The sequence below is a fragment of the Podarcis cretensis genome (genome assembly GCF_951804945.1).
Source record: "Podarcis cretensis genome assembly, chromosome: 7".
NCBI classification, from domain to species: Eukaryota; Metazoa; Chordata; class Lepidosauria; order Squamata; family Lacertidae; genus Podarcis; species Podarcis cretensis.
This window is the reverse complement of record NC_137176.1, coordinates 91,347,368-91,363,355: the sequence shown is the minus strand read 5'-3', so window position 1 is coordinate 91,363,355 and position 15,988 is coordinate 91,347,368. Positions and strand designations below refer to the sequence as shown.

Sequence of the window (15,988 nt, the reverse complement as noted above, 5' to 3'; positions counted from 1 at the left end):
AGCTGGCTGAAAACGACCTTGGTGATCATATCCACTATACATTTAATGTGGTATCATTCAACTTTAAATAGCCATAGCTCACCCCAAAGAATCCTGGGAGCTATAGTTTGTTAAGGATGTTGAGAGCTGTTAAAGGTAAAGGTAAAGGTACCCCTGCCCGTACGGGCCAGTCTTGACAGACTCTGGGGTTGTGCGCCCATCTCACTTAAGAGGCCAGGGGCCAGCGCTGTCCGGAGACACTTCCGGGTCACGTGGCCAGCGTGACATCGCTGCTCTGGCGAGCCAGAGCCGCACACGGAAACGCCGTTTACCTTCCCGCTGGTAAGCGGTCCCTATTTATCTACTTGCACCCAGAGGTGCTTTCGAACTGCTAGGTTGGCAGGCGCTGGGACCGAGCAGCGGGAGCGCACCCCGCCGCAGGGATTCGAACCGCCGACCTCTCGATCGGCAAGTCCTAGGCGCTGAGGCTTTAACCCAGGAGACCCCTATTCCCTGTTACAGAACTACAATTCACAGAGTGGTTTAACGGTCAATCCTCTTCCCAGGTAAGCCTGGGAATTGTAGCTCTGTGAGGGGAATAGGGACCTCAGCACCCTTAACAAACTACAGTTCCCAGAATTCCTTGGGGGAAGCCATGACTGTTTTAAAGTGGTATGATTCTGCTTCAAACGTATAGGGACCCTAGTCCTTAGCTGCAAAGTTTTGGAGTCAATATTTGCAGGGCAACATTAGACCTTCTGTATTATATAATAGATCCTGCAGGGGTGTGTGTGTGTGTGTGTGTTGTTTTTAAAGTCGCACAAGTCAGAATTCTTTCACAGGGCGAGATTCCAGAGAATGGAATTACAAGAAGCCTGCATTTAGCTTAACAGAGAAGACTGTCTGACTTGTATGCATTGATACATGATGAAATAAACATGTCTGCAATGAGATCATCAATTTACATAATTAGAAAACTTATCCTCCGCCCACCCAGTGCTTTTGCATTGCTCAGTGAAGCTTATAATTTTTTTTTTTTAAGAGCACACACAATCCCATCAGCGACATAAAACATAAACTTGGAAAGAGGCTTGGCATACATCTGCGTCTGAATTTATGCAATCTTTGACAACGTCCCAATTAGCAAGATCAGGGAAGGAGTGGAAGAGACAATACAACTAAGTTTCAATTATTTTCCTCACTGGTTTTTCAGGGCTGTAGCCACATTCAGAGTAGACCCATTGAACTCAATGGGCCTAAGCTAGTCATACCCATCAGTTTCAATGAGTTTACTCTGAGTGTGATGACTGTTGGATACAGCGCATGGCGTCCCTTTCTGCACTCATAGACAACAAGGAGTCTTGTGATACTTCAGAGACTAACCAAGTTATTGTTACGGGTCTTTTGTGAATGGATGCATGAAATGCCATCTTTGGTTGGCATTGCATTTCTGTAGCCACAAAACCCGAGAGGTACAATCCTGCGCAAAGCTTAAGCATAGGGACAAGAAAAGTGGCACATTTATGATTTGGCGGAGTTGTTATTGATAACAGGAAATGACTATAAATTCGCACACATGGTGGAAAATAGGAAACTGCCTCTTTTTGAGCCAGACTATTGTTCCACCTAGCTCAATATTGTCTACACTGACTGGCAGCTCTCCAGGGTTTCAGTCAGGGAACATTCTCTACAGCTGAGCTACTTAAAAACCTCTGAGGAAGGAGAGTCTACCACAGGCTTCCTCAACCTCGGCCCTCCAGATGTTTTGGGACTACAGTTCCCATCATCCCTGACCACTGGTCCTGCTAGCTAGGGATCATGGGAGTTGTAGTTCAAAAACATCTGGAGGGCCGAGGTTGAGGAAGCCTGGCCCACCATCTCTCAAGGGAGTCTGTTCCGCTGTCAAAGGACGCTTTCCGTCAGAAAGTTCTTCCCGATGTTTAGCTGAAATCTCCTTTTTTGTGTGTGCCTTTTTAGTGGGGCTGGGGGGGGAGGGTGGTCAACTGCTGGGCACCTGGGAGAGTCCAAAGTCGCCCCCAGAAGGTGGTGCCCACAGACCTCTGGCTCCTGCAGAAAGCTCAACCCTCCAAGCCATCTCCTAGTCCAAGACCGCAGAGCCGGAAACCACCCCATAATAACCCCACTGGCTGCGGCTGCTTCAAAGAGCATAATGAGAGTCGTGCTGGAAAGGTGGGCAGGCTATGCGTTTAAATGGCCCCTTGTCGGTAGACAGCTGTAATTTGAACGGATGAGATCAAACTACCCTAAGGTGCAGGACAGGCAGGCAGGAGAAGGAAAACCAAACAGGCTGGAGGTTAAGGCGAGAGTTTTGGGGCTTTGTCAATTCGGCCGCAGGCTGACCTCTGTCTCCTTTGCGGATGCACACAGGACACCTCACTTTTAAACAGGTTTGAGGTTGGTTTAAGTGTCATAGCTGCTACCCCCTCCAAAAATGTATATACTGTATAAACCCCATGGAATTGGTTTGTTTTTGTTTTTGAAATGGTTGAGAATTATTTTCTGCAGAGCCCCTAAGCCAGCTGCTGTAGGAGCAAACGTACAAAGATCCACACAGATACAGAGTTTGAAACAGGCGTGTGCCAAGAGTCTCCCTCGTGGTGCAGCGCTGGAAACAATCGCTGCTTAACGTGACCCAGGTCTCTGGGTGTGATGGTTTCTGGAAACTTGTGTCAGACTCCGGAAATCCCCAAAAGTGCACTGGTCCTATTTATAACACGGGAGGAAACGAAATAGCCTTGTTCCTGGGGGCGTAAGTGGCCTTGCAGTGATGTTCCCAAATGTGATGGAGGGAATAAGACAGGAGTTGTTGACCCCATGGCTTATTTTTAGAGGGATGCGGGTGGCACTGTGGTCTAAACAACAGAGCCTAGGGCTTGCCAATCAGAAGGTCGGCGGTTCGAATCCCTGCGGCGGGGTGAGCTCCCGTTTCTCAGTCCCTGCTCCTGCTCACCTAGCAGTTCGAAACCACGTCAAAGTGTGAGTAGATAAATAGGTACCGCTCTGGCGGGAAGGTAAACGGCGTTTCCGTGTGTTGCTCTGGTTCGCCAGAAGCGGCTTAGTCATGCTGGCCACATGACCCGGAAGCTGTACGTTGGCTCCCTCGGCCAATAAAGTGAGTTGAACGCCGCAACCCCAGAGTCGGCCACGACAGGACCCAATGGTCAGTGGTACCTTTACTATACCACTTTAAAGGGACACGGGTGGTGCCATGGGTTAAACCACAGAGCCTAGGACTTGCCGATCAGAAGGTCGGTGGTTCGAATCCCTGAGACAGGGTGAACTCCCGTTGCTCGGTCCCAGCTCCTGCCAACCTTGCAGTTCAAAAGCACATCAAAGTGCAAGTAGATAAATAGGTACCGCTCTGGCGGAAAGGTAAACGGCATTTCCGTGCGCTGCTCTGGTTCGCCAGAAGCGGCTTAGTCATGCTGGCCATATGACCTGGAAGCTGTACACCGGCTCCCTCGGCCAGTAAAGCAAGATGAGTGCCGCAACCCCAGAGTCGTCCGTGACTGGACTTAACGGTCAGGGGTCCCTTTACCTTTTTTACCCCCCAACGTCTTAAACTGCAGTCCACCTTGATGTGGTCCTGTTGGTTTTTGGGAAGGTGTTTGTTTTGTTTTTGTTTTTTGGGAAGGTTTTTGCCTGTGCACAAATCCCAACTTTTCCTTCCCTTTTTTCTTACATTCTTATATTCTGTTTGTGAGCGAGAGAGTGCCTGTACCGATTGTGTTGTTCCCAGAGAACAGGAGATAGGGGAGTTTGGCAAGGGCGACACACTTTTGCCAGAGTCATTTGGCCCCATAAAATATATCCCCTGGGGGGTTATTTGTGGGGAGAAACAGGCGGAAGCAGGCATGGATGCGCGCAGGAGATAGGAAAAGGGACGCCGACAGGGAACAGATAAGGCAGAAAAGGGGAAACAGATGGAAATAGAGACAGAGGCCCATTTCAAAAGGTGATCTGGAACAACTTTTGCATGCTTTGTTGATCATTACTGGTGCATAAAGTAGGAAAATGTTGAGAGAATGACCAGAAATCAGAGGCTCTGTCTTGTTAGTACGACCATGAGATGTAAGATACTGGGACGCCATCTCTGGGAATCCTTGCTGGTTCTCTGTGCCAAATTTGCACCAAAATTACAAAGATTGCCAGGGGTATTTTCTGTCTTTTTTGTCAACAGGCAAATCATTTAAAAATGTGAAGAGGCAGAAGTTGCGTTCAGATTATTGGAGATGTCTGAACGGTGATGTCTCTGAGGTGCATCCATGAACAGTTATTAGGTTTTTGCATTGAAAATATTAATCGAATGGCAGAGATTTGTTTTGTTTACAACTTCTCAAGAAAACCCAAAGACTGGTCACAAAGGTTTATGCTTAGTAAGAAAGTGTTTTGCATATGTATACTGTCATGAATAGTGGTGTATGTACAGGAATACAGGTTTTTTCTAAAAAAAAATATATATTGGGGGGGGGGTGTCTGGGAAAATTAAAAAGGACAGCACCAACAATAGCAGCAGTGATGAATTTGGGGTGGGACATTCCAGATGAGCAGGTCTGTTGAAAACTACCAGGCGCTGAGGGGAAAACTGAACCACCTCACAACTGGGATTGGCAGGAGACCTCACGTTAGCAGGAGAGGTTTTCTCAGGAGGAACATCGAGGAAGGAGAAAGCCAAGCTGTAAGGAGGAAGGAAATGCTACTTTGCGGTGGCCGGAGAGTTACAATGAAAATAGCCAAGGTCTATTTTCATAATTGCAAAAATAAATCCTCTCCAGCCTTGGTGTAGTTTGCTGGCATTGGTTTCAGGACTTGACTTTCTGAGAAATACTCAGAACAATGGGGTCTACAGTAGGTGGAAACTGTGATGGGGCAAGTTGGGAAGGAGTTTGCGGCATTCGGAACAGTTTGCCTGGCTTTTAGACTGGCGAGTCTGTGGCAGCGTTTGAATTTGTTGGTTTATTTGTTCCATGAAATGAATGTTGTAAAGCAGGGGTCAGCAACCTAAGGCCCATGTGCCACAAGCAGCCCACGGTGGTCATTTAACCAGCCCACGAGTCGCCCCCCAAATCAAGCTGCCCACTCGGCGAGTCCCTGTGCACTGCGCTAAACTGGTGCAGCACAGCGTGGGGACTCGCTTCTGCGGCCCCGGAAATCACGTCTGCACAGACGCAGATGGCAGAAATTGTGGGCTGGTGCGCAATCCGGCCCACAGACAGATCTCCGCTGGAATGAACTGGCCCAGGCAAGGTAAACCTTGCCCACCCCTGTCGTGAAGCAACAACAACAGCCCCCTCAACACGGTTTACAAAGAGGATAAAGCAATAAAATTATCAATAAGCAAAAATAACAACCGTAATGTAAGCCTTTCGAAAAGTTAAAGCAGCAGTAGACTAATAACATATTAAAAACGCAGCAACTTTCTGTAAACTGAAGTCCTTGTGTCCAGACACAGAGACCCCAGAAGGAGGAGTGGTCAGTAGGTGACAGTGACGTCACCTGTCTGGTGTGAATAGGCAGGGAGTTCCAAAGTGAAATATTGAGTTCTTATCATAGAATCATAGAATCCTAGAGTTGGAAGAGACCACAAGGGCCATCGAGTCCAACCCCCTGCCAAGCAGGAAACACCATCAGAGCACTCCTGACATATGGTTGTCAAGCCTCTGCTTAAAGACCTCCAAAGAAGGAGACTCCACCACACTCCTTGGCAGCAAATTCCACTGTCGAACAGCTCTTACTGTCAGGAAGTTCTTCCTAATGTTTAGGTGGAATCTTCTTTCTTGTAGTTTGGAACCATTGCTCCGTTTCCGCTTCTCTGGAGCAGCAGAAAACAACCTTTCTCCCTCCTCTAGGTGACATCCTTTCATATATTTGAACATGGCTATCATATCACCCCTTAACCTCCTCTTCTCCAGGCTAAACATGCCCAGCTCCCTTAGTCGTTCCTTCTTACAGATATGGAACGGGGCATTGGGTGGCACCTGTAACAGCACCACTTCTCCCCATCAAAGCCATCTGGTGGGCATATTTAGAACAAGGTGATCTCACAGGTGAACCGGTCCCAAGTTGCTAAGTTGTTTTATCTGCTAACAGTAACACCTTGAACTTGGCATCAAAGCAAATGGGCAACCATTGCAGGTCTCTGAGCCACAGGTGTTAATATGCTATAGGTTTTAACCTGCACGGTTGTTTTTTTCATGTTCTTTAAAAGTTGTTATTAAAAATGGCCAGTGGTGAGGGATGGGAATCAAGGGGCCTGGGACAGCCAGAGGAATTGTGGGCCATCGGGCATCCCTTCCACAAGGTAGGGCCAGACCAAGGCAACTTTGCTACCCAAGGCAGAATGTCAAAAGATGGGCTGTTCCCAAGTCACAGTGCACTGTGCCCGTGTCAGAAACTCAGATATATAAACTTGGCACCAATTGGCTCCTTAAACCAAGGTTATGGTGGCCCAAATAGAACGTCTAGTGCCCATTTGGATATTTTCTGATTTTTATGGTTTACCATACATTGTAATTGGAGTGCTATTTTGTATCATGCAGCTTTTCGGAATGATGAAGCACGTAGCGAAACCTGTAATATATCCTGAGAACAGGTCTCCTTTTGCCCAATTGCTTTGTGTTTCCAACTCAAGACCTATTGAAGAACATCTCATCCAGTTCAATCTTTGAAAAACACCTTTGAAAAACTTTTTCACATTCTCCAGTGTGGCGAATCCTTGCCATTGTGGTGGCATGGGGTTGCTGTTCTGTGATTGGACTTATGCTACTTGTTGAACGGTTCATTTATCCAGTCTGTATAACGTTTATTGCACATGTCACTTGTTAAGATACAGTTGTACATTTATCCATTCCGTGTTTACAGTATCTCCAGGCTTTGTTTTGCACATGGCACCTTAGTATGTTTGTTGCTTGAATGGTTGCAAGTCTATTTCTATTCTAGTTATTATTCTAGTACAGTGGCACCTCGGGTTAAGTACTTAATTCGTTCTGGAGGTCTGTTCTTAACCTGAAACTATTCTTAACCTGAAACACCACTTTAGCTAATGGGGCCTCCTTTTGCCGCCGCGCCGCCGGAGCCCGATTTCTGTTCTTATCCTGAAGCAAAGTTCTTAACCTGAAGTACTATTTCTGGGTTAGTGGAGTGTGTAACCTGAAGCGTATGTAACCCAAGGTACCACTGTAAATTTGGTTTTATACTTATAAGCCAGTTTGTGGTGGTGTTGTTTTGTTGCATAGTTCAGATGACAACCTTGAGCTGGGTTAAGAGCTTTGACAACCGAAACCGCATATCTATTGGCCTGTTCTGTCCTTTTTTGTTAAGGGTGATGCGGACCATTCATAATGTAGGAATATTCTTCACATCCGTGGGCAGGGCAGTGGGGTGGGGTAAGCAAAGACAAGTTTCAGCTATTTGCTATAACCTCGTTCCCTGCTCCTGCTCAGCCTGCACAGAAAAGGCATTTTGGTTCTAGAAATTCATTCCGAATTGTGCAGATAAAATATGCCTGATAGAATTCTACAGGACGGGGTATTGGTGTGTGAAAACAACCCAGGTCCAAGGATGCCCAGGGGTGCACCTCCAGATAGCAGAGACGTCAGAAACCATCCTGGCACCCAGGCATCTTCACTTGGTTGCGGGTTCAAAATGCTCCTGGCGCCTGGCTAATTTCGAACACTGTGCAGTATCTGTCGGGGGACTGCCATCTAAACCGGGGAGGGAGGCGGGGGGGGGGGGCGTTGGGATACAGAGAGCCTCCAAAACTCCTGAGGAGCAGCTCCGTTTCCAGTGGTGGGAAAAGCCACACCTCCAGTGGGGAAGAGAGGGAAGGAGCCAGCCGAGCGAGGAAAGGGCTTGAGGAGGATGCTGAGAGCTCCAGCGCCTCACCTAGCCAGGCTGGCCAGGAGGGACGCACACCACTTCCGTCGCTCAGCCTGCGCAGGGGGGTGAAACGTAAGGAGGGGAGGAGGCGGCTTGGAGTGCCGAAGTTCTTATGTTGGGGGAGAAACCAGAAGGGGCCACTCCCGGATTCTGCAAGTGACTAAGATGGACATGAGCTTTGTGGTTCTGCACTGTAAATAGTTTGCACACAGCTATCAACTTTCAGATTTGAAAATAAGGGATCATCAGCCTCACCTGTCCCGGGGACAGTCTACGGGATATCTAACAATCCAGGATAGCAGCAGGAAACAGCGCTGGAATAAGGGAATTTCCCGCAAAAAAAATGAAAGGTTGACAGCTATGTGTTTGCACCAATAAAACCTGTAAAAGACAGATTGGAGTCCTGCCTGGTTACTCACGAGCAAGCACCACCAGCACCTGACAGTATCCAAGGCATGACAAGCCATTTTGTCACTCGAGGCCCAAAATCCTGTCCCTGGGAGTAAAAATATCGCAATAATAATGGATGCTTTGAAGAAGTAACCCTTTGACACCCAAGGCAGCTGTCTCCCTCTGCCCAACGACAGAGCCGGCCCTGTCATTAGGAGGACACCCTACTGAGCTCCCCGGTCTAGGCGTCCCTTCTCATTCCCAGCCCACTGTCCTGACTTCCCCTCCGTCTGCAGATTTCTCTTGAGGGGGGCGACTTAGTAAAAGAAATTCCCAGGCCCAGGGAAATGCAAACGGGTGATGGCCTGGAGTTTCTTGACTGCATCCCGACGTTTCCAGGGCAACCGGGCCCTGCATGAGGCTGGCCATGTGGAAGCGGTTTGAGAAAAGGAGAGGGGCCCCGGGAACAAAGGCTGTTTCACTCCCAGACTGGAGGCCTGCGTGGCGGGTTACGTGTTTCGAGGGAGACGGTCCGCACATTTGGCTGAGAGGCGACTCCTAAGTACTGGGCATGCATGCGAAGCAGCCCAGGGGGGCAGGCGGACTCTGTGCAGATATTCAACAGGGACATCCCTCCCTCCCTTCTTGCCTTCGTTGCTTCATCTCTATGCTGGGGAGAGCTGCACCTGTTGAATTCTGCCTGTGATGCATTGAAAGGTTCGAAGCCTCGACCAAGAAACTCTTCCAGTGAGAAATGCAACGTTCTCTCTTGGCTGTAAACAACATGAGGGTTAGTGTTAAATTGATTAATTGATTCCGTATAATCTAGATTAATTCATTCCACATAAATACCACCCTGGGAATCTTATAAATTGCCTCTTAATATGAAAGGAATGAGATGGCGGTGGGAACTTCAAGTTAATTAATGCAGAATATTATTATGATTGTCGTTGTTGTTGTTGTTGTTTATTAACCTGACCTTCACCAGAACAGCCCACGGCAAGTGACAGCAATATAAAATACGGCATTTAAAACTATTTAAAACAATTTCAAATCACTTCCCATGAGGTGTCTCAATGCAATTTGCAATGCAATGAAAACCTACAGAGAAAAAAATGCATATATAGAAAAACAGTTAAAGCATTTGCATATATAAAGGCAAGCTTGAAAATTATATATAAATAACAATGATTTTGAGCAATAGCAACAACACACATATATAAAATCAGTTCTAATCCAATGCAGATGTCAACAAGGATGAAATTCATGAATCACAGGCAGCGGTCGTTGCAATTCCCAGTGTCAGGGGATCAAATCTATTACACACATTGCTGAACCTGATTGCAATCACGCATATAGTGATTGCAATACCTCATGAAATGATGTCTCTCTGGGTTACTGTTATTTATCTTATTTTATATACCAAATTTAATTTTCAAAAATCTATTTCAAAAGAAAAGAAGGGAGAATCTGGAAACAGCGAGGTGAAGTGGGTGTTTTTGAGCAAGCCTAAACCTACCAGGTCTTTGGAAAAAACATTGAAACATGTTCCTCTCTTTCTCCCCCTCTCTCTTTAACTTGCAGTGGACATTAGGGAAATTAAGGAGATCCGTCCAGGGAAGAATTCCCGGGATTTTGAACGATACCCAGAAGATGCCCGGAAACTGGATTCAGCTTTGTGCTTCGTTGTCTTATATGGAATTGACTTCAGGCTGAAGACCTTGAGCTTGGCTGGTCAGTGGGGCGCAATGGGGAGGAGGTTTGTGGAGAGGGGAGGGTGAATATTTACAGCCCTTGCCAGGGAGGGAGGGGATTTTTGCCACTTTTTCAGTCCCTTCCAAGCCTACGATTCTATAAAGACACCAAGTCCATTTTATTGACTAGAAAGTCGAGGCCTGGGAGAGGAGGAAGGTGCTTTTCTGACCCCTTGCCTGTTCCGTTGGCCTGCATACGCAAACAGAGACCGCCTCTTTTTACCTGGAAATTCGCTTGCAACCTGTTCCCTCCCTCCCTGGGTCACCATTAATAGCAGAAGAATGAGATTTGGAAACCGAGCAGTTTCCATTTGCAGCGTCTACTTTCTATTAAGCAAACCGAGACTGTCTGTGGTTACACCTCGCTCGGATTAGCATAGATGGCAGATTACTTTCTCCCAATTAGGTTGTGCTCTGAGATAATCGCCCGAGTTTCTCGCAGGAGCAGCCGATGGACGCATGGCAGAGGGAGTTGTGGCGAGAGGAGGGTTCTCCTCGCCTGATCTCCAGCCTGTTGCTCTTTGCCAGAGCCGATCCTATGCACCTGGTGGTTTTTGTGGCACTGTGCCTACCTTGCTGCTGCCTGGACGTCCAAGTGAGCAGCAGCAACAGGACTGACCCAGTCCTGTTTTACGCCCAGATTTACGTACAGTGGACGCTCAGGTTGTGAACGTGATCAGTGTGGGATGCACGTTCACAACCACATGGGTTGCGATTTAGCGCTTCTGTGCATGCACAAAGCACAATTTAGCGCTTCTGCGCATGTGCGACCGCCGAAACCCGGAAGTAACCCATTCCAGTACTTCTGGGTTTCAGCAGTCCATAACCCAAAAAGGCACAACCTTGAAGCGGCTGTAACCCAAGGTATGACAGTATAAGCTAACCAAGCTATAGCTTAGGGCATGGGTAGGCAAACTAAGGCCCGGTGACTGGATCCGGCCCAATCACCTTCTCAGTCCGGCCCGCGGACAATCCAGGAATCAGCATGTTTTTACAGGAATAGAATGTGTCCTTTTATTTAAAATGCATCTCTGGCTTATTTGTGGGACATAGGAATTTGTTCTCCCCCCCAAAAAAATATATAGTCCGCCTCCCCCCCCAAGGTCGGAGGGACAGTGGACCGGCCCCCTGCTGAAAAGGTTTGCTGACCCCTGGGTTAGGGCCCCACTCTCTTGGGGGCCCCCAAAAAAAATTAAAGGGAAAAAAACCTGAATGTACATTTCCAAAAGATAAGATAAAAAACAAATAAAATAAACGTACATACAGCAACAGTGTTTTGAGTTGTGTAGGTTCCTAGGATGTAAGTCATGGGCCCCGCCTGCTAGCCTGCTCCCTAAAATATCACGGGTTTGCTCATTTCTATATATAGGGTGCCTACATTCTGCATGGACTGGTTGCACGGCAACATGTGCAAGTGGCTTGAGATACCTATTAGGTCCATAAATTACCATACAGCACCCCCAAACTCGGCCCTCCAGATGTTTTGGGACCACAACTCCCATCAACCCTAGCTAACAGGACCAGTGGTCAGGGATGATGGGAATTGTAGTCCCAAAACATCTGGAGGGCCGAGTTTGGGGGTGCCTGGTATAGCATATATTCAACACAAAAAACAGCGGCAATTTGTTGTTGACAAAGAACAGCTGGATATATAACGGGCCCCATCACCTTCAGGAGTTTAGGGCCTCATCAAACCTACCAAATCTGACCCTGGACCGACTAGTATAAAGTCAGTATAAAGGTTCTCCCCATCTCTTTCAAATTCCCATGCTAACCATGTGAGAGATAGGAGCTAAGTGCCTCTTGCTTTTCCCAACTATTCCCCCCCATAATTATTATTATTTTGCCCTCTGATTATTTGCTGAGTGGCTGGGGAAGCCCAGCCATATGGGCGGGGTATAAATTATTATTATTATTATTATTATTATTATTATTATTATTATCCGTAACTCAGGTCGCCTCAGAACCTCTCTTAGCAGATTTCCAGCCCTGCCACAAAAGGAAACTCGTAGTTCCTCTTTTGTTTTTAACTTGGTGCTATTCAGGGTAATAAGAACCATTAATTTAGTTATTTCCACTTTCCTAACTAAATCTTGAGGGCTTTATATACTAGTAGTAACACTTGGTGAATGAGTTGTTGTTGTTGTTGTTGTTGTTGTTGTTGTTGTTGTTGTTGTTGTTGTTGTTATTATTATTATTAATTGGCCTAATTTCTTTTGCTTTCATCTCCAACTTCGTATCTGTAGTTCTCCGCTTGGCTTGATGCTCTTTCTGGAATCGAAAGGGTGATGTTCTCAGCCTGTTTTGTCTGCCTCTGGCCTCCGGCCAGGACAAATAAGCATCGTATGACTAACGCGACGCCTATGGGGTGTGGCGCACCTGCCTTCCGCTCTGCTTTTACGGCAGGATTCAACTCTCCCTGTAATTTTCCCACCAGAAAACATCCCTATTTCCCTTTGTGCAAATCCACACTCCAGTTTCCCTAAAGGGGAACTTCCGTATCGGGTGTCACCGAAACGGTACAAGGTGTTGCATAGCAATGGACGTGGGAACAGAGGAAGCTGCCTTACTCTGAGCCCAGACCATTGGGTCCATCCAGGTCAATATTGTCTACTCTGACTGGCAGCTGCTCCCCAGGGTTTCAGACAGGAGTCTTTGCCCCCAAGCCTAACCAGAGATTCTGGGGAATTTCTAGTTACCCACATATATCACACGCACAAAATATCAAAACAACAGCCTATAGGCTGGGGCAGTAATAAAATTAATAAATGAAGTTGATGGGCTATGCCGAAAAGGCTAAAATGACCAGAAGAGTCAGAAGTCAGGAAGACCAAAAATTTTAATAAGGAATGAGGAAAATACATAACTTATCTTGAAGACCATTGTAAACAGTTAAAATCATTAGTAGGATTGGAATATCACTTGTAGTTTAAGGGTGAATTCTAGACATCATGGAAGAAGTAAAGGATTTGGGCTATCATAAAAAATGCAAGAGGGAATGATTAATAATCTGAAGGCAGCCCTGTTTATGGAAGCTTTTAATGTTTGATGTATTATGGTATTTTAATATTTTGTTGGAAGCCACCCAGAGTGGCTGGGGAAGCCCAGCCAGATGGGCGGGGTATAAATAAATTATTATTATTATTATTATTATTATTATTATTATTATTATTATTATTATTATAGGACCCACAAACGGGAAGATGAAAGTCCAGGAGATTCCTCGGAATCTTGTTTTTATGATTTATGTTTGATATATCTCTGTAAATTTTTAATTTGAAAAACCAAATAATTTAAAAAATAAAATAAATGCACCCAAGTGATGTTAACAGCCAGCAAAAGCTTGAGAAAATCTCTGATTTTTTTAGCCAGCACTGAAACGGCACCATGCAATCATAGAATTGTCGAGTCGGACGGGACCGCGAGGCTCATCTTTTCCAACCCACTGCCATGCAGGAATCTCAGCTAGAGAGATTTCACACACGCACACTTGCACTAAATAAATAAATGCACATGTCAGGAAGTGTGGTGCAGTGGTTAGAGCGTGTCGGACTAGGACCTGGGAGACCAGGGTTCAAATTCCCACTCAGCCATGAAGCTCTTTGGGTGACTTTAGTGACCAGTCGCTGCCTCTTAGCCTATTTTACCTTGAAGGGCTTTTGTGGGGATTAAATGAGGGGGGGGGGGAACCATGTGCTCCAGCTCCTTGGAGTAAAAGGTAGAATATAAATCCAATAAACAAACAAGTGCAGTAAAGCAAAAGGAAGAGAAGATGTTTGTCTTGGCACTTTCTCATCCAGAGCTGTTTTCAGTCTCCCAATCTCCTCTTGTCTGCAGCGTTCCAACAAGACGCTTTTCTCCAGGCAAAAAGAGGCGGGTTAATCTGGGCTGCAGGGAATTTGCCAGGCGTCAGCAAACTTTTTCAGCGGGGGGCCGGTCCACTGTCCCTCAGACCTTGTGGGGGGCCGAACTATATTTCGGAGAGAAAAAATGAACAAATTCCTATGCCCCACAAATAACCCAGAGAAGTTGTCCAGGGTTGTAAAGACTGTGGAGAGAATAATTGGGTGCACTCTTCCCACCTTGGATCAAATCTATGCTTCCACGTGCCATTAGGAAGCTGCAGAGATAGCGCAGGACAGTACGCACCCCGGAAATGATCTCTTTCAGCTTCTGCCTTCATGAAGAAGGTCCAGGGTTATAAAGACCAGGACTAGCCACCTGAGAAACAGTTTCTACCCAAATGCATTTTGGTTTTAAACACAGTGTAAGGTAGTCTCTGCGGGAGTATATTGTATTTAATTATGGGGTATCAGAGTTTTTAGGGGGCTAACCAGGCTCGGATAGCAGGCTTGTTGGGTTTTGAATGTCTTATGCAGATTTTTTCAATTTTGTGGTTCTGTATAGGACAATGACGGGGACGCAGGTGGCGCTGTGGGTTAAAGCCTCAGCGCCTAGGGCTTGCCGATCGAAAGGTCGGCGGCTCGAATCCCTGCGGCGGGGTGCGCTCCCGCTGCTCGGTCCCAGCGCCTGCCAACCTAGCAGTTCGAAAGCACCTCCGGGTGCAAGTAGATAAATAGGGACCGCTTACCAGCGGGAAGGTAAACGGCGTTTCCGTGTGCGGCTCTGGCTCGCCAGAGCAGCGATGTCACGCTGGCCACGTGACCCGGAAGTGTCTCCGGACAGCGCTGGCCCCTGGCCTCTTAAGTGAGATGGGCGCACAACCCCAGAGTCTGTCAAGACTGGCCCGTACAGGCAGGGGTACCTTTACCTTTTATAGGACAATGACAATAAAGATTACCGTATCGTAAATAAAAGCACACATTCTGCTCATGTAAAAACACCAGGCAGACCCCACAAATAACCCAGAGATGCATTTTAAATACAAGGACACATTCTACTCATGTAAAAACACAAGGCAGGACCCACAAATAACCCAGAGATGCATTTTAAATAAAAGGACACATTCTACTCATGTAGAAACACACTGATTCCCGGACCGTCCGCGGGCCAAATTTAGAAGGTGATTGGGCCGGTTTCCAGCCCTTGGACCTTAGTTTGCCTACCCATGTGCCAGTCGCTCTTGCCATCTTCCCTGTCAGATTCCTCCTCCCTGCTACTTTGTGAAGGCCACCCACATCCCTAGGGGTTCATCGACTACGTTGAAAGCTGGAGGGGTTAAATGTTTTGTGCGGCGAGCAGGGCCTCTGCCCCGGTTCTTGGCTACATCCCGATGGGGATATGGGCGGCGGTTTGGACCTTTTCTTTGAGCCGAAGTACAGGCAGCAAGGTCTCCCCTCCGTCTTTGTTCTCTGCCGTTCTCTTTTCCAGCCTTTTGCGAAGAAGATGTCAACCTCTGGGTGGCCGGCTTGAATTGGCTGCTGACGGACACGCAGCGGTCACAGACGCCACTCCACATCGAAAGGTGGCTGAGGAAGCAGTTTGACTCGATGGACAGGTCGAGAGAAGGCAGGTGAGAGAGGAGCGCCGTTCTCTCCGGAAGAGCCGCGAATCGGGGTCTCCTCCCCCTTCCTGCGCCATCGCAGGATTGCAAACGCTTCCTTCGCAGCCCAGTTTGCGCCTGGGCTTGCGTCGCTCCTCTTGTCCTGGAACCAGTTTGCAAACTGGTGTCCACAGCAGCGAACGGCTGTACTTAGTTACGGGATGTAAACATAACAGAAGGTATTATTTTATAAAGAGTACGGCGTGAAATTGTCATAATGTATTCAAAGAGAGGTTCCCCCTGGTGAGAAGCACCTTTTTTTTTTGCATAGTTGATAAAGCACGATTGTTGTTGTTTAGTTGTTTAGTCGTGTCCGACTCTTCGTGACCCCCTGGACCAGAGCACGCCAGGCACTCCTGTCTTCCGCTGCCTCCCGCAGTTTGGTCAAACTCATGCTGGTAACATCGAGAACACTGTCCCACCATCTCGTCCTCCGTCGTCCCCTTCTCCTTGTGCCCTCCAT

At 47.2% G+C, this 15,988-nt stretch overlaps 1 protein-coding gene across 1 annotated transcript in view; it reads left to right on the top strand.

Moving 5' to 3' along the window:
* LOC307220317 (1-phosphatidylinositol 4,5-bisphosphate phosphodiesterase gamma-1-like) overlaps positions 1-15,988 on the top strand; it is a 95,612-nt gene that overhangs the window by 16,243 nt on the left and 63,381 nt on the right. Inside the window, exons 2-3 of the mRNA XM_079984152.1 lie at positions 9,853-10,002; positions 15,354-15,495. Of these exons, the coding sequence (XP_079840278.1) occupies positions 9,853-10,002; positions 15,354-15,495 (292 nt within the window). The remainder of the gene's footprint in view (positions 1-9,852; positions 10,003-15,353; positions 15,496-15,988) is intronic.